At 38.5% G+C, this 27,209-nt stretch overlaps 2 protein-coding genes across 4 annotated transcripts; one reads left to right on the top strand and one right to left on the bottom strand.

Annotated features, from left to right (window-relative positions):
* Positions 1 to 667: 667 nt before the first annotated feature.
* nbr1a (NBR1 autophagy cargo receptor a) lies at positions 668 to 19,617 on the bottom strand. 3 transcript variants are annotated; one of them, XM_044101523.1, is made up of 22 exons: positions 19,388 to 19,617; positions 18,991 to 19,053; positions 16,074 to 16,092; positions 15,970 to 15,992; positions 15,149 to 15,331; positions 14,908 to 14,985; positions 14,604 to 14,827; positions 14,124 to 14,243; positions 13,622 to 13,921; positions 13,095 to 13,254; positions 10,957 to 11,205; positions 8,758 to 8,877; positions 8,097 to 8,172; positions 7,898 to 8,008; positions 7,065 to 7,241; positions 6,802 to 6,972; positions 6,570 to 6,715; positions 5,666 to 6,096; positions 5,465 to 5,550; positions 5,017 to 5,104; positions 4,761 to 4,860; positions 668 to 2,198 (listed from the first exon to the last, which is right to left on the bottom strand). In XM_044101523.1, the coding sequence occupies exons 1-22, from the start codon at positions 19,487 to 19,489 to the stop codon at positions 2,013 to 2,015; spliced, it is 3,213 nt and encodes a 1,070-aa protein (XP_043957458.1). In that variant the 5' UTR covers positions 19,490 to 19,617; the 3' UTR covers positions 668 to 2,012. The 3 variants fall into 3 exon arrangements, with proteins under 3 accessions (XP_043957458.1, XP_043957459.1, XP_043957460.1); XM_044101524.1 differs by lacking the exon at positions 4,761 to 4,860; XM_044101525.1 differs by lacking the exons at positions 4,761 to 4,860; positions 5,017 to 5,104.
* A 652-nt stretch (positions 19,618 to 20,269) lies between these two features.
* Positions 20,270 to 26,164, top strand: psme3 (proteasome activator subunit 3). The gene is made up of 10 exons (XM_044102310.1): positions 20,270 to 20,469; positions 21,338 to 21,370; positions 21,452 to 21,514; positions 23,400 to 23,504; positions 23,588 to 23,636; positions 23,718 to 23,836; positions 24,869 to 25,005; positions 25,091 to 25,145; positions 25,325 to 25,411; positions 25,507 to 26,164. Exons 1-10 carry the CDS (start codon positions 20,428 to 20,430, stop codon positions 25,585 to 25,587), a joined length of 771 nt encoding a protein of 256 aa, XP_043958245.1. The 5' UTR covers positions 20,270 to 20,427; the 3' UTR covers positions 25,588 to 26,164.
* The last annotated feature ends 1,045 nt before the right edge of the window (positions 26,165 to 27,209 follow it).

Below are 27,209 nucleotides of genomic sequence, written 5' to 3' on the forward strand. Positions count from 1 at the left end.
GACACTAAAATGCCCTACACTAACCAAAGCCAACTTGTGTTGACTAAACTAAAATTCACTAAGCTAACCTTGTTAAATTAAGCTATGTTAAGGTAAACTGAAATAGACTATGGTAAGCTAATTTGAAAAGTTGAACTAAGATAGCCATGTTTAACTTAAGCTAAAATAATCAAATAAATTTTACTAAAATATGTTAATCTGAGCCTGTTTGAACAAATTTAAGTTATGTGAGACTCAATTTATGTAAAATAAATTTGGCTGTTTTAAAACGTGACAAGATAAATGACACAAAAATGTGTTACATTTAACTAAGCATTTTGAAATCTAGGTCAATGTCAGCTAAAAGACTAAACTAATTAATGCAAGGTAGGTTAAAATAGACATAAAATAAGTTATGCTAAACTGAACTAAAGCAAACCATGATAAACCCATCCTATTAAACAGAGGTATTTTAACATCACAGAGATAGAGGGTCAAACAAGTGACAATTTATGGTACATTCCTCTGAATTTGTTTTTTATCTTTGCTGTATTTAACACCACCCTAAAAGTTATGTATCATATTAAGCACCGAGAGTTTCTAAATTGACAAAAAGTAATAATGGCGACTTTTATCCAGCCGCTCACACCGCCATGTTTCAAGTATTTACAACTCAATAACTCAAAAATGAATCTTAAAGGATTTATTTTCTGTACCAACTTTCAGACCTACATCTCTAGATTTTCAGTGTCAAGGTGGAAAGAAGCAGATGGGCAAAGAGTTTATTGGCAGATTGGGAGAAGAGTATTTAAAGTGTACACTCTGTTGCAGAAGAATAATTTGACAAGCAAGGTAGATATATTCAGAATTACTCTTAAGAGCATGTTGTTTTTTTTCTCTTTACTTGAACAATTGTAAACATAAGAAAACGATGGTTCCTAAAAAGCTCAAACACACACACACACGCGCGCGCGCAAAGTTAAGTCCAGACACAACACAATGTCAGCTTACATGACAAGCATGTTTCGGTAAACTAATCATCATCGCACACAAGAGGCAACGCAATCAAATCAAATATACTTGGGTCCATAAGCTTGAGGAATGTGTTTTAAGAGACATCTCAGTTTAATTAGTGCTAACTGAAAGTTGCTGGGTTTCACTTTGAGTTTTTGACCAAGACGTAAAAATGCAGGGAAAGGGGGATGATAAAAGATGTCACAAAGCTGTGTTTTTGTTTCACTGTGACTGTGCTAAGACCACAAGAACATGACTCGTCTCTAATAGCCTCTATTCATCATGCAGGTGTCCAAAAACATCCAAATTTGAACAGTGATCCGTTCTGAGAGTTTGGTTTACATTCCACATGTCAACGTCTAAAATAACAGTACTCTGATACAGAAGAAGATTGCATTGTTAGGCAAATTTCACTACAATAAGTAAAGAAAAAAAAAGAAAAAGAAAAAACTTAAATATTTATTCTTATTACTGCACTCTGACTCTTAACCCATGCAGCATCAGTAGCATCAGTTTACTCCACAGCTAGCCTTTCTGACCCGGTTCACCTCACAAAGTTTCATTTTCACCTCTATATATTAGTGCGACCTTAAGAGAGCACAATTATTTTACAGCGCTGAGGAAGCAGCTACATCAGCCATACAAACACAGGGATGGAAAAACACTTAACTCATCGATATTTCAGTTTTCGCTCATTTTTGACCAACACATACAACTCAACGGCCCAGGTAAACAAAGCTACCGACAAGAATCATTTACAAGAAGGTGTACAGTAGATGGCTAACTTGAAGAAAGCGGTAAAGCTAAATTAAAATGGGAAAGAGAAGCCATTATATATATTCTCAATTTTTCTTCCATATATTTGGAGACAAAAAGTGTAGTGTAATGTTGAAAAAGCAAACAAACAAAAAAAATCCAAACACAAGAAGATGAGGCATTTAAAAGCCCAACTCTATAATTGCTCTTTTTAAATTAAGCTCAAAAGCTGAGATAATTTTTTCCTATGAGTCTAGGCGCCTTCATTGCGGAGGGTCAGCAGCTTCATTCTGGCTCTCCTCGGCCATCTGGACCAGCTCGTTGACGGTGTGCAGCAGGTTGTAGCCGTGCTTCCTCAGCAGCTGCTGGTTGAGCCGCTGGTCCTTAAAGCCCATCTCCAGCAGCACGGCCATCATGGAAGGGTCCTGTCTGGCAGGGTCGATCCCTCGCTGGAAAAGAAGGGAGAAAAAAAAAAGAAAAAAAAAGGCAAGGAGGAAGGGAAAAAGGTAAATCTACACTCCACAAATCCTGTTCATAGGACAAACGTGTTTGTTTGTTGTGCGAGCATCACTTTGAAATGAGTGTAACTTGTAGTAATTTTGAGGAATTTTCCTTCCAAAGTGCATAAACATGTATTTTCAGTTGAAGATCTCTTGTCTTCAGTATTGGATTTACTGCTCTTCCTTCGTCTTTGTAAAAATGAGTGTGGTCGCTAAAATCAGTTTTTGCTCTCAGATGCAATGTGTTTTGAGCATTTATACTCTCTTCGTGTCTGCAACCTTCTCCTCATGCTCGAACGTCCTCCCTCCTCCAGTAAAGGCTGCGTTGTATGGAGAGAGTAAAAGCCCCTGCAATGGGAGGGATGAAAAACTAAAAACAACAAAACAAAGTGCTTCTGCTGTAGTCTGTTAGTCTGAGATGTAATTAGTGCATATGCAGGTTTTTAAACTGAAGTTTTTGTTAGATATTTTTCTCATAAGTGCACCATTGTGTAACTGTCTGAGGTCAGTGGTAGCTCACCATCACCTGGAGTAATTTGTCAATTACTAATAACATCCTAATAAAGCTTGTCATGAGAACTGTGTCACTCCACAGTCGTTCATCAGCTCGTTATTGACAACATGATTTTGTTCTTAATGACTCACCTTGTTAAATAAAATTTTAACAAATACATTTTACTGGATGGAAATAGGCAGAGCTACCGCTTTAAACTGCAAGAGAGCAAAAAAAATAAATAAAATAAAATCTGCAACCACAGAGATTAGACTTACAGGTACAACTCAAGAAGGGAGAAAGTTTGAGCAAGAGGAAAAAGACGCAACCTTATTTTTACTTTTTACTTTATGTTATTATTAGTTTTTTGAGTTGAAAGCAGATTTTGAGCGGAACCAATACATCATCTGAGACTGAAATAATCTTCCTCTTCAACTGAAAATGTTGTATTGGAGGGGAAATTCTTCAATAGGGATACAAATGTACAGAAGATGATTGGGGCCACTGAAAAAAAAATAGAATTCTGACTATTTTTCTCAGAATTCTGAGATTAAAGTCAGAAATTTTTTTTTCTTTAAGTGGCTCTAATCCTCTTCCGTACAAACATGCTTGGAAACAAATGCGTATTTTCTGCCTTGAAAAAACTGGCACAAAAACTACTCTGATGTCTAATTTGACGTAATCGGATGCGTCATTGAGTATAATTGTTGCCTCTTCTCCACAAGCATGAAAAGAATCAATGTCTGCTGCTGGCTCAATAATTGTTTACATGACATATATCAACATCATGAGTTAAAGACTATTTAAAGAAGAACAACATATATTTGTAGGGTATTTTAACCATATTAGAGATAGGAGACAAAAGAAAAGTCATATTTTTTTTCTTTTTTTTTAAATGGCTACAACCCCTAAAGTATTGCCAACAATTCTGGTTAGGCATGAGCTGGTTAAAGATATCATGGTATACGAAGATTAAAAAAAAAAAAGAAGAAAAATTATGTAAAGATGCCATCAGTTCAAGTCCTTGTGTACATTATTACAGCAGTGTCAGAAGGAAATGCTGAAATCACCAGAGTTTTCAGCTCTATTAGGAATAAACTAATGTAAACTGACAAATGTTTAGTACAAACTTACTTCCTTATGCTGAAAAAAAAAAAATGTCGCAACATGTACCCTTCAAAGACCGTTCTGTGTGTAAATGCATGCCGCTACGGAGACATATTCTTCTCTGTGCGGCCCTGACAAAGTCTTTGCCTTAACCTTGGTTTTAAAGCCTTCGTCTTTTCACCAACCATAAACCAGATAAACAGAGATGGAGTTATAGCTTTGTGCATTCTGACACTTCTAGTTTCACATGTAATCCATCAGACAGGTAAAGCAAAGATAAAATAACAGCACAGATGTCTTTAAACTTCACGAGTGAAGATTTTATTAGCTGATATGTCTAAACAGAATCAGAATATCATTAAAGAGGAACATTAATCTTAGCATTGTCAAATCATTTTCTGTATAAACTTAACTCTTGTTTAAACAAATGTTTGGATCTTGAGATTAATCAGCACCTGTAGTTAAATTACAAATAAATGTAAATTGTGTTTATGTAATGTTTTTTGCTTAAGTCAATAAATCACAATGCATTTCTTTCAATAAATATTATAACTTTAACAAATATGTTTGTAATTTTCTTTAACCATCAGTAAAATATGCTTCTGTTTTTCAGTAAAAGCAGTTCTAATTTGTTTGCTGTCACTTTTGCGTGAAATACTGTGGTGCTGTGCTATTTCCTGCACAAGCTTATGATACTGCTCACATCTCATACCAGCCCATGCCTAACGTTGGGACACTTGCAACTCAGCTATTCATTTCCAAATTCTTGAGTTTTTCTTGACTCGAATAAAACTGTTTCCATTTGCTTGTGCAAATAATCAAACAAGCAAATTAATAATATCTGGTAATGGAAAGCTCTCATGTGGGAAGTTCTGTATTTTAGTTATAGAGCAGACTTCTGGGTCATGTACCTGTATGGAACAGTTTGGTCCAGTGAAGAGAGCCTTATAAGCAGATGCGGCCACAGAAAGGGCCCCTTTGACAAGTCCCTCTGTGATGCCTCCTTGGCCCCTGGTGCAAACACAGTCACACTCACTGATTATACTAATTACATCTCAGGTTAACAGACTAAATTGTGTTGCAGTGCAGCATGAAAGAAAGAAAAAAAGGAAAGAGACTAGAGCACAGAAATTGTAACATTAGAAGTTTTACTCTGCTGTTTTGCACCTTGGCTGCAGCGCTTTGCCCGCTCTCGGATTGTACGCCTCAAAGGCACTGCATGCTGAGCCGGCTGATCTGGACAGACCGGATGATACTAGAAAAGGAAATAACAACCCACAAAAAAAAAAAAAAAAAAAAAAAATTCTGATTAGATGAGGAACATGAGGGGTTTTCTTTGTCTTTGTTGAAGCAACAAATCCTGAAAACCTCTGTGCTGCGTTAGTTCCTCTATTCCTGTAGTGGTCAAAATGTGTTTCCTGAGTTGTCTTAGCTTCCTTCTAAAACTGAGCAACAGCTAAGTCATGTAAACACAGTGAGTCTAACCAGCAGACTGAGTGGCAACAGTAAAGGTAAACTCTGGTTTTACAGTGATAAATATCTTAGTTTTATGTGCCAGCCCACGTAGTATATCTGCAATGTGGTGAGATCCAGTCACCATGATGGTTAAACTCACCATTTAGGTGAACTCGTGGTTGTTGCGGCTCGTACGGTTCACAGGCTGGAGGACTGGGATCCCCAGCCAGATACAGCGCCTCCGATCTGAAACATAGATGAAATTTTAACCATTCGAGTCGGTGCTGCGGTGCGGCAACCATCTTCCATTTCAATAATAAGAGTTAAAGACTCTTTAAGTCCCGACTGGTCCCAGTCTAACCTGGGTGAGTAGATGACAGGTGTGGGGTGCAGAGGCTGAGGCACGACAGGCGGCGGCACCACTTCAGGCGTGAGCGTCACGGCGTCGAGCGTTTGGGACGCGCACAGCATCTGGTTCACGCTGCTGTGGATGGGCGAGACGTGGAGAGGCCAGGTGTTCCCCAGCGACTCCTCCACGGCGATGGTCTCTTCCTCCTCCCTCTCCATCAGCGGCGCCTCCCTGCATGGCTCAAAGTTGCAGGGCTCGTCCTTTTCCTGCTCTTGGTCCGGGTCGGTCGAAGAAGCTGCCGTGGCAGCGGCGGCGGCGGTGTCAGGCTGCGACATGGCGGAGCTGTACATGGACTCGCCCAGGGGCCGGCTGGTGTCGAAGCAGTCCGGGAGGACGATGATGTAGTCGTCGCTGGAGGAGACGGAGGACGTCTGGCTGCTGACCTGAAGCAGAAGACCGTAAAGACTTTCAGGCTCTGCATAGGTGCTGAAACATTACGGGTTATGAAAGCTTCCGTTTTTCTGGTTGAGACATGTATTAATGAAGTGCTTTTACAGAAAACACTGCCAAAAATATGACTTCAGATTACTGAAGATTACTGATGACTAACTGTTTTTGACTCAAGGGTGAATCAGAGGGAAGAGTTCAGGCCTGAACTCCTGACATCCTTCATGTCAGGCGTCAAGAAGAGGTGGCTGTAAACACTAAGTCTATCCTCTATCCCTTTACTTACTTGATGAGAAAAAGAATGTATAAATTAATTTACTGACCCTAACAGTTCATTGTTTGCATTGGATTTTGTTTACGGACATCATGGTTATTACTTTGTGTTGCTGCTTACTCACATAAAATTCTAAAAGTATAGTAAAGTATCTGACAAAATGTGTAAATATTTAAAGCATGTTTATAACATTACCTCATCCCAGTCTTCTCTGGTTCTGCCTTCTTCTTTCTCACAATTCTTCTCCTTCATGTTTTGCATAGCATGCAAAACCTCTTTGTCCTCATTATCGTGATGTGAACTGATATTAAGGTTTACATTTTCACCTCCGAGCTCAGGATCTGCCAACCAAAATAAAAATCTTGGCTCAAGATGGTCCAGCCTTAACATAAAGGAAGATGACATGTTTGTTTTTTTTTCCACTCACCCGGCCTTGAGTCGTCCTCTCCCTGGGTCAGTTGGTTGAAGACGGTATTTACAGGCGGCGCTAAACTCTGGATTCTGTCGGCATTAATCTCCTCCTGCTTAACTTTCACCTTCTGCTTGTCCTCCACCCCGACTCCCCTCTCAAAGCCAAAGCCGGGCCCCCGGGTAACAACTGCAAGAGTAATGTTCAACGGAGAGAGATTAAAACGCAAAATTTCCCTCTCTGGCGTTAAACTCCAAGAGGGACCGATTGCAGCGGCTCACCCTGCGGTTTGAGGCTGCTGTGCTTGGCTCGGCGCGGGGGCCTGTGGTCCGGGGCTTCCTCCAGCGTGAGGGAGCGGATCACCGTCTCGCAGAGGAACTGAGCTCCACTGATCTCCTCCTCCTTCTCCTCGTCTTGCGCTGCGGGCTCCGACACGTCTTTGGGCCTCAGTTTGACTCCTTAAAGAGAAAAATACGGCAGAATTATAAAGGATAAAACAGTTTTAGGATCTAGTCTGAGATTTTGCTTGCTGTAGAATATTTTTTCGTTCATTCTCAGGAGCAAGAAGAAGGGATACGGGCTGTTCGTTCATCCAAAACACCTTTGATTTAATGTAGGGGCGTGCCATGGCCTGCTTTTGGACATCTGTAGTCCCATTTATTATGAAATTAAAACTGAAAAAAAAAACACTGTTAATAAAATAAATACTTAGTTAATACACTACTGGACATTAATTAATTCTTTACTTAAATATTTGAATTTGTGTACATCTTTTAGAGTCCATCTGTAACAACTACTCGTGTGCATTCAGGCCAAACTTGCAACATTATTGGATTGTAACTGCGGGCCGCTCAAAATAATTGGGAGAGACAAACCCGTGTTGAACGCTCCACCTCCCCTTGGCACGTGTATATTTCAGAGAAACAACGGCTGGGATTAGCAACTAAAGGTTCGAATTGCAGGCCTCGAAAGAAACTTTCTATTTGACTGAATAGCAAAATACATTTCCAGAATAACTTAAACGTTTCTTTGAACAGAAACACCTGTTTATGTTTAAAATGTACAATTATCCAAATTAGACAACTCTAAAGAGTCAAAACAGAGAATAGCTCACCGAAGAGTTTACGGACTCCTGTGATCTCTGACTCATCCTTCATCTGTGAAGTCATTGTCCTTTCCAATAAAGATGAATCACTGGGGAGGGGGGAGATGCAGGGGGTCAAAGCTGGAACAAAAACAGAAAGAAAAAAAAAAAAACAATATTAAAATATATATTCAAGTTCAGGGTTGAGTTTTTCAGCACTTTGACTCACCAACAGGAGTGTTGTTGGGGACTTTTTCTAGTTCTTGCACAATATTTATGTCCAGCAACTCAAATGAAAGCAGATCCTAAAAAACAGAACAATAAAAATTCAAATTACTGTGGCGTAGTGGAGACATTTTCAGGTGACATTGTGTTTACAGATGTGCTCCGCCTCCCACACAACCTCTGAAAGACCAGATTCCCCATTGCAGATGATGAACATTCAAGCCAGTGGCTATGAGACCTTCTGTGGGTTTGTACCCCTTTGCTTCTCAGGATTTCTATTTACTCTATTTACTATGATGACATTTAAGTCACTGTCCTAATTTAATCAGCTGTTTGATAAATTGGCCGACTTTTACTACGGCTATGAGTAGAACAGGAAAATAAATACTTGGAAACCTGTTTTAGGGAGACAATTTGCAGTGAGAAATCAACATAGTGGTTTTATTTTTACTACACAGGTAATAAAGTAGTGTATTAATGCATCATTGACTGTTGATATGAATATGTTCACCTGTTTGTGTAAAAGGTCACACAAACAGTGGTAACAAAAAAGAAAAGCATAAACCTTTCTGTACACTGAACTGCGCTACCATTCTTATTTCTGTTTAATCAATGCACGACTTGAAAATGACGTGACAGAAAATAGCTTCACGTTGCGTGAGCACCTGTGCGGTCAGCAGGTCGACTGATGGGAAGTAGAAGTCTTCTTGGGGGAGGTCTGCAGCGAAGGCAGAACCACTTTCCTTGGGTGTCACCTCCTTCTCTGCCGGCTTCACCTCCTCCTTCTAAAGCACAAACAGGATGGCCGTCAGTAGTATCACCATAACAAGCAAATACTTTCAAATCTTCGTTGACATTTCCAATTATTGTTAAAGTAATTCAAAAAATCCTGTTCATTTTAACCCTAACAAATGATCTATTTTTCTTTACTTTTTCGTGGGACACAAAACATTGTAGTACAAAGAATAAAAGGACACAAAAACTTTGTTAAAGTTATGAGTCGGTCCTAATTTTTTTCTGCATTTTCCTTCAAAGCAGCCAAGTTTTTTTTTGTTTGTTTATTTTTATGCAACACTTCTCCAAGCTTTCTGAAGGACTTAAATAACTTTACCTTTGGACTTTGGCTGATTTTGTTTTACACATTTTCATCTCAGTCTGTGATCAATATCAGAGGAGTTTTATTGGTTCAGCAACTTCAACTTAAATCAATGAATCACTCAAGCACAGAAATAACCAAAGACTCAGAGGAATAACCACTGTTGGGTTTACTGCATAATGGCTAATTTAGGCTCCCTTTACACCAAATTGCAAATTTCTGTGTGAAGGCGATTGAGCGGCTACTGTATCTTCTCACCAAATAGTTTTTTTTTGGTTTTTTTTTTGCCACTGCTTCCTAGGCCATATCACATGCTACTGCTACAGGGACAACCTTCTCTGCACTAGGATATTATCCTCACAATCTGTGAATATTCCGTATGTATAAAAGAGGTTTCTGCACCTCCACCATCAGTTTTAGCCATGCTGTAGGGGAGGAAACAATCAGCTTGTCAGCGGGGTATAAAAGGATGCAGGGGATTGGGCTAGTGCAGTAAGACGGGGGCATGCACACAAAAGTCTCACTGATTAATATGAGCTGATCACACCAAAGATCTGAATCCTTTAGTTGTTTTTCAGGAGTTCCATGGTCACCCAGCAGAACTGTTTGTGGCCATTTTAATGGAGAGCTCATGAGCCTGAGGATGCCATCCATCCATCTTTCACTTAATCCGGGAACATCTCATGGGAGAAAGTCTTAGTAGAGAAGCTGTCATCCCTCTCCCCGGCCACTTGGACCAGCTCCTCCAGGGGACTGAGTTTCACACCTTATCTCTAAGAGAGAACCCAGACATTCTGTAGGGGAACGCTTTATCCCCTGCCTGTATCCACGATCTCAATATTTTGTTCACTACGCAAAGCTTTAGTCCATAGATGAGGGTGGAAACGTACATCGGCATGTAGATCTTTGGGCTCAGCTCTCTTTTCACCACACCAGACCAGTCTCATGTTTTCAGGTGCTGCTGCTTCCAGTGTTCTCCTTTTGTGCAAATTCAACACAATCTCTGAACCTTGACACTCCATCATACATAATGTGGAGCACACTGCCTGCCAAGATCTAATGTCCAGTAACTTTTAGATGCACCACTGCTCCAACACACCTGAATAACGTCAATGGATCATTATAAAGACTTTGTCACACTTGATGCCATGCTGAAGGGATAATTCAGTTGTTTGACTCGGCTGTGTTGACGCAAGGACATATCTAACAGTTGCAGGGCATTAGGTCCAAAGAACTGCAGTCGGGAGAATCCTGAACCAGACCTTCCAAAACTGTTGATGTTCTAATGTCTGTGTCATTCATTTTTAATGTCAGAGTGCGATCCAAGTCCGGTGTGAAGCAAAAAATTATCTTGAATAATTGGGCATTTTGTTACTATCAATGACTCGTAATTTTTTTAGTAAAATCTAGTAAATAGTTTTCAATAATAAACTTAGTATTGTACGACCTACAAGGTGATTCCTAAAGCACAATTGGCTTAAAAGTATACAGCAGTTGGTTAGCTAAAGGATTCTTTGTCAAGTCTTAGCTGGATTTCTCCATCCACTTGCTTAAAACAGAACTTTCAAATACAGTTAATCTGAGGTAGACAGTCGGAAGACTGAGCACTTCAGAATGCTTGGAGAGCTGCCGTTTTAAATCAACTGAAAAGCTCATAGGACAGTTAGGCTCCTTGGTAGGAAAACATGAAGACATTATGGGTGATTTAATCTAAATATCTATGTAAAGAGATGTTGCAGTAGGTGATGTCACTGCGTATGAGACTTGCCAATCGCTTGCTTTGGTGCCCGAGCCCGTTGCGGCTGCTGCCAGAGTCGACCACAATGCTGCACCAGACCCGCGGGCCGAACTGACAGCCGCAGTGCGCCAGCCGCCAGTGGGAGGTGTACATCCCCTCCATGACGGGAGCAACAAAGGCCACACTGACCACGCCCACTTGTCCCGGAAGCAGCAGGGGCACTGGAACCTCCCTCCTCTCCTCCGACGCCAAGCCGAGGTTTCCCCACATGAACACTAGCTGCGTGCACGCACATACACATACACAGAACACAAAATAGGAATATACATGCGAAAAAGCACAAAGAAAAAGAGCATGCAAACCAGAATAAACACAACAGAAAATAAATAAATAAATAAATAAATCATGCGTTCATACTGAGGGGGCAACACTCATTTTACATCCAGACAAAGACTTAGAAACTTCAACCACATAAACTTAACTGGATTAAATAAGAAACAACAGTGGATAAACACAGGTGCCTCAAACTAAATTTAAATATCATTGAAAAGTTACATTTATTTCAGTGTTTCCGTTTAAGAAAAGAAACTCATATTAAACAGATCTATTCCACAGAGAATGACATAGTTCTAAGATTTATTTTAGTTAGTTTGGATAATTATGGCTCGCAGCTAATGTAACTATTTCTCACATAAACAGATTAGCTGGCTGTTCATGGATCGCTATATGAAAAGTGTGGTGGATGGGAAAAGTGTGATAGAAGAAAAAAAAAAAAAACAGTTGAGAGAGAATCGCAAGTAGTGGACTGTGACTGGAGTCAGAGCTTCAAGAGCCACCACACACTCATGTATTCAGAACATAGGGTACACCTCTCCCATTCCTTGTGTTAACCCGCCCCTGAACAAGAGACGGCATCAGAGGTGTCTCACCTGGACTAAAGATAAAAGAAGCTTGGTCCAAAATCATCTGTTCCGAAGAAAGCTGCATTTTATTCGGAAATCACGGTTCAAGAATCTGGAGAAAGATTAGAGAGGGACAGAATCCAAGTTGCTTCTTCCAGTCAGTGATGATTTAGGACGCCTCTGTCATCTGCTGCTGTTGGTCCTCTGGTCCACCGTCATCTATCGGGATACTTCATGCATCCCTCTGCTGACAAGCTTTATTGAGATGCTGATTTTTAGGCCAGTAGGACTTGGTACCTGCCCATACAGCCAAATGTACCAACACCTGCTTTAATGATAATGGTATTTATGTGTTTGGCCTAAACCTCAGAGAATCAGTAGAGTATTGTTAAGCATTGGCTTGCATGAAATTAGAAAATCATGCAATGGTAACCATTGTAATGATGGTTTCCGTAGTGATAAATCCACATTTTTCCACAATCTTCTCTCCTTCAACTTCCAGTGTGTCCATCCTAGGTGATGCAATCAGGGGATCCACACTGCATCTCCTGCAGTGAGGCTTCATCCAACAAGCTGAATATCTTGTTACCATCCCAATTGATGACTCATGATACTTGGAATATGTTGGAAAATAATTAGTCCATTCCCAGCATGTCGTTGCAGTATTAGTACCGATGTTACAATGCTGATATGTTGTGCTGCTTTAGCCAGGAGGAAAATGAGAAACACTAAACCCAACAATGCAGATGAGCTGCAGCAAAGAAACCTGGGATTCCTTGAATACATCAGCAGAGCCACAGGCTGAATGCCTCCATGCCATGCCGCACTGATGCATTAATTCATGCAACGGATGCTCCGCCAATTATTGCGTGCATACACTCTCCAGTACATGAACATACTTTGTAGAAGGCCCACATTTCTTTATTTAAAAAAAAAAAAATTCTAACTGAATTTTGAGCTTTCATTAGCTGTAAGCCATACTCATTTAATTTTACAGAAATAAACATTTAAAAAGTATCACTCTTTGTGTAATAAATATATTTGATATACATTTTTTTCTCTCTAAAAACTGAATTACTGAAACAAATACAATTTTGAAAGATATTCAAATTTACTGAGATGCACCTGTAAGCCTGGTAGATTTTAGTAAATCAAGAGAAGGAAACAAGTTAAAAGAGGAATAAAAGTATTAAAGTGGGAGGTGTGGAGGGCATAGAGAGAGAGAGGGAGAGTGGAGCCTGGTCTCTCGATGAGTGGGAGGGGTACCTTGGTCTCTGAAGTCCAGCTGATTGTGCCCGAGTTCTTCATCTTCCAGTATTTGATGAACTTGGTACCAGGCTCCAGACGGGTGTTATCAGGCAGATTTTCATCCAGAAACAAGGCAGCCATAGTGGGCACCAAGGACGTGTGCGAGACCCCGGGACCCCTAGTTTCAAGTGTACAGAGCATTGTTGAAAAAAAGCCCTGGTTTCTCTATAATACGCATCTCTTTTGTTTCTCTATGAATCAAAAAAAAGCAGGACCCCAGATTTTTTTTTTTTTTTTTTTTTTTTTTGCAGCTCAAAAGCTAATTTCTTTCTAGAAAATCTATGAAGCAGCAGCAACAGTTTTCACATTGAGGTAGTTCCAACATTTGCCACCACCCCAGAGCAGCCAGCGAAAACACTCATACAGACTAGATTACAAAGATGGCATATTTTTGATTTCTTTTCTTGGAAAAAAAAGACTTTTTGCATCCATGCTGGGCTAGAGGTACCCAGCACTGTCGGACGCCCTTCCAAGGTGGCGCTTACTCTGGACTGGAGGCCTGGGGGTCGGGGACCGGGGCTGGGATGTGACCTGGGTCTGTGGCGGGACCTGAGGCTGATTCTGAGGCAGCGGGAGGAGGCAGCGCCGGGAACTGGGTGGATGTGGACGCCATGTTTGCCAGGCTGGCTCTGTCTGAGGTAGAGGGTCCGCTCCACTGCATCCCCCTCTTCTCCAGCCTCAGTTTCTTCTTGATTTCCTTCACCTCTGCTTTCAGCTGCCTTCTTTCAGCTTTGAGGCGCTGTCTCTCGGCCTTGCGCACAGTCCTGTCTCCTCGCCTTGGGAACCTGGTTTAAAATGTCATCAGGAACACCTATTTGTTGACTATCAAAAGTTTACTTTCCAAAAAAAAAACAAAAAACAGAACACATATTTTGCCTTGTCTTCACCTTTAATAAAGTAGATGCTACAGCAAGAACTAGCACTCTCTTTCAAATCTACATCAAGAAAGTAGTAGCTTTGGATGAGCCTCAGTTTTTAAAGGTTTACCTAAACTCTCCCGACATTCCATGCTCGGGGATGGAGAGAGGCGTCTTGGTTCTCACGAGGCTGTGGCTCGGATCATGGCTGTGCCTGCACATCTCACACAGGATGCATGATGGGCACACACTGGCAAGGAAACAGCACAAAAAAAATCACTATGTATGCTCAAAAAAAGTGTGAAAGAAGAAGAAGAAAAAAAACTTTAGCAGAAAAAGCTGAAGGTAAATCTTCCTGAAAATGTCCATGCATATTTCCTACACATTTACAGGGGAGGGTAAAACATTTACCCACTATTGCAGATATGAAAAGTTCTTTCAAGTAATAGTCTTGAAAGAACTTTTTCAAACCTTTTTCCAGCACTGGAATTACTTTCATCAATTACCTTGAAAATCCCCTTGCAGGAATCAAATTCATCCTTCAGAACTTATTGTTGATAACACAGACATGTCAATCCGCTACACCCAACCGCCCCGCCCTAATGCCTACCTGCACTTGTAAGCCCCCTCAGAGGTGAGCTTGTTGCAGGTGCTGCAGTTTGGGGTGTACCCGAGCGATCCGTTAGAGGTGGAGGGGCCCGGTCGGGGCCCTATAGGTCCTTCAATGGCCCCACAGTCCTCTTGGAGCCCGTCGGAGGATTTGTGAGTACAACACTGGCCGGAGAAGTCATTGCACATCCGTTCCACCACCTCCTTTACAACTTCGTCCTTAAACTAGAACCCAAGAAAATAAAGTTTTAATAGTCTGAGGACAAAGTTTTGCACAAATCTTTTATTTCCTCGATAATGCTAACCTTCTCCATGTACGATCTGAACCACATAGGAGGAGGATCATCATCAGGTTTATTCCCCTTGTTTTCTTTTACTGCTACCTGTAAGCAGAAACCAGAAACATAATCACATCTTACACGTTAGATAAGTGATATTAAAAGACAGAGAAACAGAGAACTGGAGTTGTTTTCACTGTTGCATAAAGTCAACAGACTATAACCAATAAAAAAAATTGTAGGAAGACAAAAAGATGGGTTTTCTTACGCTTTCTCGCTCTGGAGTGATCTGAGTGCCTTTGTCCACGGATTTAACTCTTGACGGGTAAGGTGGAGCAGGTCGGAGGTCTCCTTTAAGCTCCTTCACCTCCGCCTTCAGAGGACCGCCGCATGCCTGGCCTTTCATCTTGTACACATTCATGTGCAGCTGGTTCCCCTGCTTCTCTGCACTCTGAGAGGGACAGTAATGAACAGTAAACAATAAATTGAAGGCAAGAATTAATGAAAATGATGGCAAGTTGTGCACTCCCCAAATCTGGCATTCATGGGAAAGAAGATCTACAAAACAAGGATTCAGATGAAAGCACGTGCTTGGGTTGGAAAGTCCAGACCTCAATCCAATCAAGAGACTGTGACAAAGACCCTTCATTAAATCTGGCTGAGCTTGAGCCATTCGGAAAAGAAGAATGTGAAAGGATTTCAATATGTAGATATGAAAAGCTCATAGGAGTATTCCTCAAAAGACTTGCAACTGTAACCTCAACCAAAGGTGATTCAGCAAAATACTGACTCAGAACACAAATGCTTGCCTCAATTTCATTTTCATATTTTTTATAAGTAAACCATCTGGATTATGTTTCTGTTCCTTTCACTTTCTAATTATGCACAGCTTCCAGTTGGTCTATTGCTTGAAATCCAGATGAAATATGTTGAAACCCGAGACTGTTAAAAGGTTCAAAGGGAATGAATGCCTTTGCAGCGTGCTGTATATTATCAGCCGCCTTTATCACATAATTAAGAAAAACCAAAGAAAACATGCAGTGCTACTCAGCCAATAATTTCCAAGAATATCCAGCAGTGCAACAATACCTTGATTGCTTCTTCATATTCATCTGCAAAACAAAAACATGTCAGTGTATTAACATGTTACTCAAGTGCCATGACAGAAAACCAACAATGATTATTATTCTTACCTTGACTGTTTATGCAGATCTGAAAGAAAACATAAACAGGATCAGAATGAAATAAGTCACTAACTTTCAGTATTGTCAAAAATAAATACACTATTAACCATAGTTCGCAGTTCTTAGCCATATGCAAAGCAACCAGGCCTCAACTAGAAAACATTGGACTACTCTATCAGACTCACTGAAGAGTCTATATATTGGCCTGAGAACACATTGGGATTGCCCAGAATAAGCTGGACAGTATTTAACTGGACTTGGACCACCTACTACGTTACCCAATCTCGGATAAACTGAAGACAATGGATGAGTTGAACTGCTGTATATATTTTTGGCATTGATTCAACACAGTGTCTGAAACATTCCTTACAGATTTTGGTGCTTATTAATTAACATAGCAAACAAACAGTTGGAGGCAGATTTTACATCTATGGTGTAAATCTTCTGAATTTGGTGGAATATATTGGATTGAGATATGGGGACCGGGGAGGCTATTGGAGTGCAGCATATTTATTGTCATGATTAACATGGCCCACAAAGATATAAACCAAGTAGATTGTACTATTTGAGCAATGCTCAGTTGGTAATAATGGGTTCAAACTATGCCAAGCAAATGTCTCCCACACCATTACACCACCAACAGCAACAACAGCCTGAAACACCAACACAAGGCAGGACGGACTCAAGCTTTCATATTATGTGTTCCAAATTCTGGGTCTATGATCTGAATGTTGCAGCTGAAATAAAAACTCATCAGATCAGGAAACATTCTTAGAATCTATTATTTCCCAGTCATGGTGAATCTGTGTATTAGATATCTGTAGAAGTCCTTTTAATCAGGCTCTATGGAGAATAAAGCACTTTATATCCCATATGTGACACAGATAACAAAATTATGCCAATAATAAATACCTTAGATTATATTAGCAGCTACAGGAATGGTCAGTACTTTTCTGATGAAAACAAGAGCAATGTGAACATTTCATACATTTTTACAATGTTTCTCTCAGCTCAATGATGCCCTAAAACCTTGTATATTTACTTGAAGATATATTGTGGGAATATATTTTGATTTATTAAGGCCACAAACATGCATATGATTGTTTGAATTTCATACATTGTTCAAGCTACAATATTATTGTGTGAAAACTTAATTTTAAATCCTATTTCCAATTACTGGGCTTCTGATCCCCATTGAAGATCAGTCGACTTCAATGAGATTTGGCAGATTATTATCTCCTCATACAGAAACATTCTTTTGACCCACCTATTGGATTCACCTAACCACTGTTCATGTCAGTAGACCACAAGCAGATTAGAGAAAATGTTATTTTCCGTCCCTTTAATTGGTGTTTGGCACTTGCAGTTTTTATTCGCAATTAGTGGGCAGAGAGAGAAGAGTAGGACACATGCAGCAAAGGTCTCAAGGTCAGGAATCAAACCCAGGTCGGCTGCGTCCAGAACTATAGCTTCTGTATATGAGGCTAGCACTTTAACATTACACATACACCCAACAGTCATTTTCAAAATTTCCCCACAGACTATTTAAAGTGAGCTATTTGTAGCCACATGACTTTAGTTAGGAATCACTAAATTGAGGCACTGTTTGTCTTTCTCGAGAACTTATTTAATTAACATCAGTGGCTTGGCATTACACCTCAAAATAGTTCAGATTGTTTTTTTTGTCATTTTAAACAAGCTGGTCCAATGCTGGTGCGCTATCATGTCTGTCAAAGAAAAACAAAAAACAAACTGTTTCTGACTATGACATAAGGAGAAAATGGGTGGGGCCGAGTCACATGCTGCAAGCTGAACTATGAACTGTACCATCACTGGGTAGGAATGGGGTTTAATATTATTGTCTTGGCTTAATTTTTGTGTATTCTTTCTTTTTTGCCAGGAGGTCTGATCAATCATTATCAATGTGACATCAAGAAACTGATGTCACATTGAGACAGCTTCTAGTTGTACCTGCTCTGAACTTGGTTTGGTTACTTTGGTCTCTTATCCACCCAGTGACTTGTAATTGCTAGAATTGCTTTAAGAAATAAAACATTTTTGAAATATTTAAATGTTTAGAAATGCAAAAATAACAACAAAAACAACAACAACAAAAAAATCTGAAAACATCAGACCGCCAAAATGTTAATGTCTTCTAAAAGGGTTTTTTATGACGTATGTCATAAAATGACGTATGTAATTGTGGAACTGAATTAAATAATACACAGTTAGAATACATTTCCTAATTAAAATGGATTCTAGCTGTTTATTTTTTCAGCTCATCTAATCAGTAAGTAAGATCCAACTGTATATAAATTAATCTCATTATCAGCACAGCTTTGTGAAGGCCTCAGGGGCTTATAAGTGAACAAACATGTAAAGATCAGAGATGGTGACTCTGGAGGAGCTGCTGACATTCTCAACTCCAGTGAAGAATCCATTAATAGGACAACTATTAGTGATGCACTCCACAAGCCCTGTAGGGCAAAGGTGAAATGTTGTGCAAATAAATAATGGGAAACAGCTTCTGTTATAGTACATAAGAAAAAAAAAAAAAAAAAAAAAAAACATTCTACATCAATTTTATAATTACATCATGCTTCTTTGTGTTGGCCTATTTAATAAAACCCAATAAAATCCATTGAATGTTATATTTGTAAAACAACAAAAAGAAGAAAATGTTAAGGGCCTTTAATACGTTTGGCATAATTTACATACACGTCTCTGGTGAGCATGGGTATCAAATTCTCCAGTGAGTGTTTTTAAAATTTTTAAATTAACAATTTACTCACGTCATAATGTAAAAAAATATATAATAAAATAGAAAACTATATACCATAAATGTAACATATTTATTTGTGTATGCGTTATTGTAGATGTGTATTAACGATCGAATACTTCCTGGTAACGGCGCCATGAGTCTTACCTCTTCATTATCTTCATCAAAGTATTTAACTTGAAAGTGGTTGATCCCAAATGACGCTTTGATCTGAAATGTAACGTGAAGGTGTTATTAACCAATCCACAGAAAACAGTGTCTCAAAAAAAAATCAACTATTCACACACGTACAACAAACCCTAAATAATGGACATTTCAGGCTAAGAAATACTACACATCGACAACTAGAAAATGGATGTAAGAATAACAGATTTATTCTCAAAACAAGCTAAGTACATTCTCCTTTAAAATGACCAGCTCTGCACACATCTTGTTGACCGAATCGCCCGTCCTTCAGGTGATCTGCTGTTTACGTGTCTGCTAGGCCATTTCTGGGCCTGCTCTTCCCCAAACTGCGCCAGCTTTTTCCCCTCCAGCAGCTTACCCAGGCTTCCACGGACTCCCACTCCAATTTGTCCACATCCTGAGCCAGGAATCTCTTCACATTCCCACGAAAATTGACTTTAATCGTGACGGGGAGCCCCATGACGGCCGTCTAAAGAGTATTTAACGGCTTTCATTTGAGGTGACGTCGGCCTGCTTGATCCCTTCTGCCCTCGACTGTCTTCTCTTGTTTACATCGTCAACTGCGTCATGAGTAGACAGTGACGACACTGCCCTCTCTTCTTCTGTAAATTAGTTTACATTTACCGCCGCCTGTTGGACTGGAGTATGTAAAAATAAAATAAAATAAAATAAAATAAAATAAAATAAAATAAAATAAAATAAAATAAAATAAAATAAAATAAAATAAAATAAAATAAAATAAAATAAAATAAAATAAAATAAAATTAAATTAAATTAAATTAAATTAAATTAAATAAAGCGGTAGTAGAATACAACATAATTTATTGTCATTTATACAAATTTATTGATGTACAAGAACTTTGGAATTATTTTTGCGTTTCTCCAACTCAAGAACAAAAGAAGTTTAAAAATAGAGAATTCATACATGTATAACAAAATGGACACAAAAAGAAAACAACATCCACTCACAAAATAAATTAAAGTTTACGTTTCCATCTAAAGGGTTCTTTTATATCAAGAACTACTAATGTAAAATAATGAAAAATGTGATGCAGCATCACTCATCAATAATACTGAATTGGTGATAATAGATGCAGAATTGTTCAAAATTTCGGCCATGCACATGATTTTTATTTAACCGTAACTTAACCAGCCGAGCTTTAAGAACAAATTCTTATTTACAATAACGACCTTTGGGGGCTAGGGAATATTACACCCTGTCGTTCATAGTTATCATGGTAGGGGGCGATATCCACACTGAGAAGGATTTGTAATGCGCAGATAAACCCAAAGAAAAAGAGACAAAGAGTGTGGCTGAAAAGTAAAAGAAGCCACACGTTTAGCAAGAGAATTTGATGCCAGTGGGAGAATCCTTACTTTCTTGTTTGATCACAGAAGATGTCTTCACTCCTCAAGGTGGACAGTGAAATTAAAACCAAGGTGAGATTCAAACCTGATCGGAAGTCCCGTCAACAGCTCTCCGACGTGTTATCGGTGTTCAGTAGTGTCATGTTAGCCGCGCTGTGTTCGTAATGTGTGCTAGGCTGATAGGAGATAACGGTGGCTAGCCGGCGTGTTTCCGTCCCACTGTAATCCACTCGTGGAAGCGATTAAACAAGTTCTCGTTGACTTTGACGGTAATATTCCAGTAAAATGAAGCATGAGTTCCTTTATAGCGCATTATGTCCGAGTTAGACGCAGCAGGGAGAGCACATGCGCTTATGGAGGCCTCGGTTGGGCTAAGTGAACGAGCCGTGGTTATACCGGTGTTCATCGGCTTTGACTTCATTTAAACAGATGTTTCCCTTTTGTTCAGGCCCCATAATAGAGGAAGTTGTGAATTTCTTGTTTATTAAGTTAATTAATATTTTCTACAAAACAGTGATATTTCCGCATAAAATAATGAATAGGTTGCTTAGAAAAACACCTAAAATTCATTTTTGGCAAACCTTACCTTCTATTAATTTATAAAATTCTATAATTTGACTGTTAAAATCAGTTAAATTTTGCCAATTGGATTGTATATTTTGCTGGCAATTTTTGACAATTTTTGACATTTTCACTCTTCTAAATTTCTACAAATTTAGTAAAATTCTGCAGGAGATGAAACCAAAATAAATAGAAAACCTGCTTCCCAGACCTCCCTTTAAAAAAAAAACGGCAGTGATGAGACTCCTATAAGTAGCTAGTGACTCTCTGTCTGATTAGAACAGATGCTGACCTGGTCAAATATTTGTACATCCTTTTATCATTCTTGCAAAGTTCAATAAAATGCAGTTTCAACGTTAATCACCAATCTTCTTTGCAGGTTGATGCTTTCAGGGAACGTATCACAGCAGAAGTAAGTGTCTTGTTCTGATATTCCCGTACAAAATGTCCAGTTTTAAAGTGATTTTCCTCTAAAAATGTTTCCTTCTTCCAGGCAGAGGACTTAGTTGCAAATTTTTTCCCGAAGAAGTTACTGGAACTCGATCACTTCCTCAAGGTGAGTCGGTGTTTTTTTGTAGAAAGATTTACACCATTATTTTTTTTTTTTTTTTTTTACCTCGTTAGCTTTTACGTTTAGTACCCACAGAAACTATTTAAAACTGGCAAGCTACAGTAGGAAGACTTCATACAAAATAAAGAGGATGTTGTTGAGGGTGGAAGAGGGTTTTCCAAGAAGATGACGGTAAAATGTTTTTGCCAATTTCATAGTTAATTACTGATTATTATGAAAGCCTTTGCAAACTAACTTTTTTTGAGATCATCTCCTTTTTTGTGCAAAGTATCTCCAAAATTCCATATTCTAAATCACATTAAATTAATTTAGGAGCTTTTTTTTTTGTCATATGATAAACAAATGCCTTATCAGAGTGAAATTTGGTGAAAAATCACAAATGGTACTATCTTTTGACCACCCAGTCAGCAAAAATGAGCCCAGAACATAACACTTCACTAAAGGAGGAGTGCCACTTATTAGCAAGGAGCAGGGTGTAGTGTTGGCAGTCTGCCATCCATTGATCTGGAGAAAAGGGAATTAACCTTCAATAAAAAAAAAAAAAAAGCTAAGGGTTTCACCTCTTTACAGACAAAATAATTAGAATTTGCTTTATTTGTAAAGAAGCTGCTTAAATGACTTGAGTAGGAAACTGAGGTAATATTACCTCAGTTTCCTTTGTCCATCCATCCATCCATTTTCTGTTCACCCTTTGTTCCTAATGGGGTCGGGAGGGTTGCTGGTGCCTATCCCCAGCTAACGTTCCGGGCGAGAGGCGGGGTTCACCCTGGACAGGTTGCCAGTCTGTCACAGGAGTTTCCTTTGTGACTTCTATTAATTGTACATGAATTGTTGCATAGTGTTAGTTTAATAACTGTCACATATCCCCACCACCACCCCGAGAGACTCATCGTTTATGCAAAGTTTTTTTTAAGAGTAATAAATAAATGGCCTCCTAGCTTGCAGAATTTTCATGAACTTTGTGCCCACAAAAAATGCTGGGTTCTAGAAAAAATATAATTTATTGGAATTTGAGAATTCAAATTGATTTGAAGATATCCTGAATTGATCCCCGATATCTTCTTGTTTCTTTTACAATAACCAACAAAGTATCTATATGAACATGAACTAAGAAATTAAATTAAGAGAACAATTATTATAACTCTGTTAGCATAACCATAGAAATTCCTCACATGTTATTGCACTAAGCTATTGTACAATTCTGTTTATTTTTTTTTTTAATTGAAGTTTATATTATTATTGTAAGTTTGGTAATTAAATTGACACATTTTGTATTTAGAATTCCTATTTTTCTGCTTAATTGCACATAGTCACAAAGGATATTCTTTTGTTTCAGAGCTCTTTCACTGTAACACTGTTTTCATACAAACCTTTAAAGTGAATGGGGTATAATTGTTTTCATTTAAAGTAAAAAAAAACTATTCCTACTGTACAGATGACAGATGTAATGCCACATGTCTAACATTGGTCATTAAAGCTGAAATGACCATGTTAAAACATTTAAACATGTTTTAAATGTTTTAACAGTTAAAACATGTGACTTTGATATAAACACTTGAGAAAAAAAACATAGAGTACCTGCTAATTTTAGCAATAGCTCATTAAATGAGTATCCATCAGTTTGTTTGCGTAGCACAAGTGCATCAATCAATCGGTGTCAGATCAGAACCTGCTTGTTTTGTTTCTGTCATTCTGATCTCTTACTAAGATGATTTAAAATGTTAAAACATTGTTTTTAACAGTATCTGTTTATAACTTCAATACCAGTTAATTCCTAGTAAGGCATGTAGAGTCTAATCTCCTGTTTCCTTCCAGGTTTTAGTCGCACTGTATTTTTCTACAATAATCTAATTCTGCTTAAACTTCTTAGGACCCCAGCATAAACATCAGTGAGCTGAAAGAGATTCACTCGGAGATTAACCTGACCGTACCGGACCCCATCCTGATCTCAAACCTCCACGACGGGCTGGAAGGGGTGAGTCACGAAGCTCAGCTTCCTCAGCAGGCGCCTTGAGAACCGTAGTGTGAGCAGCTTTTAACCCTATCTGTCTGTTTCAGCAAAATGCCAAGAAAAGAAAACTGGAAGATGGAGGTGAAGATGCCATGGGTGAGTTCTGTGTGAATGTCCTCTCATATGTCTCATCTGGCGTGTTTGTTCATCGTTTAATAATTACTTCTCATCTTCCAGTGACTGGCACTAAGGTCTTCGTCATGCCGGGTGGGATGATGAAGTGCAATGGAAACCTTGTTGAGCTCATCGAAAAGGTCAAGCCAGAGATCAGGACACTCATAGAGAAATGCAACACAGTAAGTCTGCAACGTCCTTCCCTCTCTGTGGTTGTTTTCTTTAGGGAGAGATGTATCAATATTAAAGTTACTTCAAGTATAAATTTGCAAAGATCTCCTAAACGCCAAAACATTGAATAACTTACCTAACCACACTGACTCGCAGACTGCTTTAGAGGCACAATGCTATAGATGCACCGGGTAGATTCTTTTAAAAAAAGATGCACAGATTTGTTTAATTTGATGAAGAAATTATTTAATGTTGACTCAGAGATATTTTTCCAGTATGATCATTCATTTATCACCTACATGTTGGATTATGAAGGTCTGAAACTTCCACTCTTCCATATCATAATATAAATAAAACTGGAAATAGATATAACATTTTGTGTCGATATTGGAGTGATACTGAAAGTTGATATTCATGTCCACCTTCAAATGTAAAATTTTGCATTTATGTCACCATTTCATAAAGCAAATTATTCTGTTACCGTGTTTCACCAAATACACCCTGATAACTGTTAACCTGCACAGCAAATGGACTTCAGATCACCTTTAACTATAACCACAGTAGACCGGCCTGCTGAAGGCCCCTCCATACTTTCAAGGGAAAAGGGGGGGATTTTTCAACATTTAATTATCACGTTAATACTTAAATGTATGAATACATTTACAAAATTCAAATTAATACATTTACAATATATTGGATTTATAATCATAATATTCCAGAAAGAAAACTATTTAGGAAATAAAAACATTTAAATTATTACAATTTGCTTGCAATACCTATGAAAGTCAGCAGGGGATGCTAACACTGCTGTACTTGCAATGTTACCTGGAAGTTAACCTGCTGTGCTGTGCCTCCTTCTAAAATTGGATGTCAGTGTCTGTTTGATAAACACACTAAAATCCCAGTTATTCCTAAAAAATAAAATAAAAAAATTACTTCACAGAAAATGTTAACGATCAGTCTTTCTCTTAAGTTTCTCCAAATGTCCAGCTGACACTTTATCATTGGTAAAGTCCCACACTGTTGTTTTTCTCTCTCTCTAGGTGAAAATGTGGGTTCAGCTTCTCATCCCCAGGATAGAGGATGGAAACAACTTCGGCGTATCAATCCAGGAGGAGACAGTAGCTGAACTCAGAACCGTTGAAGGAGAGGCGGCGTCTTATCTCGACCAGATATCAAGGTTTGCGCATCTTCCAAAGATGCTGCCTTATAAATGGGATCCAGTTAATATCTGATGTCACAACGCTTGTTATTTTTATCTCTAGATACTACATCACAAGGGCAAAGCTGGTTTCCAAAATAGCTAAATATCCGCATGTGGTAAGTAAATGTTGTGGAAAAATCAATTCATTAAATTTGAATGTTTTTCCTCTTTGCTTGTTAGACCATATGAAATAATGTAATGCTGTGGAGTTAAATAAAAACTAATTTATTTGAATGTCAATGGGAAAAAAAACCCCAAAAAAACTTATGTTTTTTTTTTTCTGTCTTTAAATCAGGAGGACTATCGGCGCACAGTTACAGAAATTGACGAGAAGGAGTACATCAGTCTGAAGATCATAGTTTCAGAGCTCAGAAATCAATATGTATGTTTTGTTTCATAAGCATCCATTTATACCTCAATTATTCTCCTTTATCCTGGCAGAATATTTATTTATTTTTTGGTCTGCTTCCTCTAAAGGTAACGTTACACGACATGATCCTGAAGAACATTGAGAAGATCAAGAGGCCTCGAAGCAGTAACAGTGACGCATTGTACTGATATTGATCCAGCCATCTGAGCCTCCACCTCTGGTCCCCATCTATTACTGGTTTGTCTGTAGGACGACCAGACATTCATCAACTTCAATACAATCATCCAAGCCCTCTATTGAATTCATAGTATTGTAGATGGACACATGCTCTTACTTTTTTTGTTTCGTTTTAAATTGTAATTTTTTTTGTTTGTTTTAAACCCTTAAAATTCTCTCAGAAAATGAGGAAATTAATTGTAAAGCAATGTTTTTCAATTTTAATTAAACATGTTGTCTTCAGAACCTTGTGACATTTCGTTTGTAGCTCTCAAATACTCAGCAGTGCTTTGTGGCTTTTTTTGGTCCCCTGCAGGATCTAAAGATTGATCATATATAGTAAATGAAAGACATAAGCTGTATTTTTGTTTTTTTTTTTGTTGTCGTTGCTCTGAATGTTATACATTATACTTTGTAGTTGTGATGGGAAAAATTAGAGAATAAGTTTTAGATCGATGGGCTTAATGGTTTTCAGTGAAAATGCTTAAGTCACCAGACCGTCTCATTATGGGGCATTGATGCTAATGAATAAAATGCGTTTTTATAAGATGTCTTGGAATCTATTTTAATTGTGTGGGGGTGGGGAGCAGAGTAGCTTCTTGCATATATTACATACATATATATTTAATAAAAGCTGAGAACTGATATGAATTTCATCACTGATCTGTTAGAAACCAGACAGTGGCTCCATTTGTAAATGTGTTTATTGTTCATGGGAAACTTGAGATTTCCTTGTTTACAAGTCTAAAAAATGTAAGCATTTTCAAAGTTTCTTGGTTGTGTTTTAATGTTTAAACAGTTGCCAACATTCAGTGTACCTACCCATAGAGTGTTCAACCCAAACATCCATAGTAGAAATGAAACAAGTTAGTATTCTTTGTGTTAAACATATAGATGTATAAGATGGAATGGCTTGTGAAAATATTTAAAAATAATTGAAATAACTTGAACTTCCTCCTGTGAGGTAAAAATTCATCCTTTTGGCCATTTATCTCCTGGTCTACTGTCTGTTGATCTGTATCGACAAGCTTACGCCGCAGTCGATGGTGGAGTAAACATGGAGGATACTCAGGATTATGAGGAACATTCATCCTTTTTTCCAGTCTGTTTTTTTCCGACTATATTTAAACCTTGACATCTGAGAAAATATCTTAGCAAAAATATTCATATTCACATACTCATTTTAAATTTACACAGCTGCATCTGAATAAATTTGAATACCTGCTAAGCTAATTAATTATTAGATTTGTTTTTCACAAAGTGAAACATTTGTATTGATTTTTGCTGCAGCTGGTGAAAACCCAAAATTCAGTTTCTCAGAAAAGTTAAATATCACACAAGACCATTAAAATAATATTTTTATCTAAGAGTTGTTGGCCAGCTGAGAAGTATGACTCCATGGACTGAATTCTTGGTTGGGGCTCTTTCTGCTCTGATTTTATGGAACACAGATGAATCATCACCAACTGGGGAACCTTCACTCCACACCTCTAGCAGCCTGTTCTTTATGTGTTGACTCTCGAAGCTTTGACTCAAACAGCAGTCAACACAGCATGAAGCTCCTCTTAAGTCCTTGAATGGGATTTGCTTCACA

This window comes from Gambusia affinis, linkage group LG20 (assembly GCF_019740435.1).
Source record: "Gambusia affinis linkage group LG20, SWU_Gaff_1.0, whole genome shotgun sequence".
NCBI classification, from domain to species: Eukaryota; Metazoa; Chordata; class Actinopteri; order Cyprinodontiformes; family Poeciliidae; genus Gambusia; species Gambusia affinis.

Coding starts and splice junctions, on each gene's coding strand:
- psme3 (XM_044102310.1), top strand. CDS start 20,428: ATGTCTTCACTCCTCAAGGTGGACAGTGAAATTAAAACCAAG. Junction 23,637..23,717: donor TGGAGGTGAAGATGCCATGG/GTGAGTTCTGTG, acceptor CTCATCTTCCAG/TGACTGGCACTAAGGTCTTC. Junction 25,006..25,090: donor TATCTCGACCAGATATCAAG/GTTTGCGCATCT, acceptor TTTTATCTCTAG/ATACTACATCACAAGGGCAA.
- nbr1a (XM_044101523.1), bottom strand. CDS start 19,489: ATGGGGCTCCCCGTCACGATTAAAGTCAATTTTCGTGGGAATGTGAAG. Junction 13,255..13,621: donor CCCCAGGCCTCCAGTCCAGA/GTAAGCGCCACC, acceptor ACTTGAAACTAG/GGGTCCCGGGGTCTCGCACA. Junction 5,105..5,464: donor ACCACGAGTTCACCTAAATG/GTGAGTTTAACC, acceptor TTCCTTTTCTAG/TATCATCCGGTCTGTCCAGA.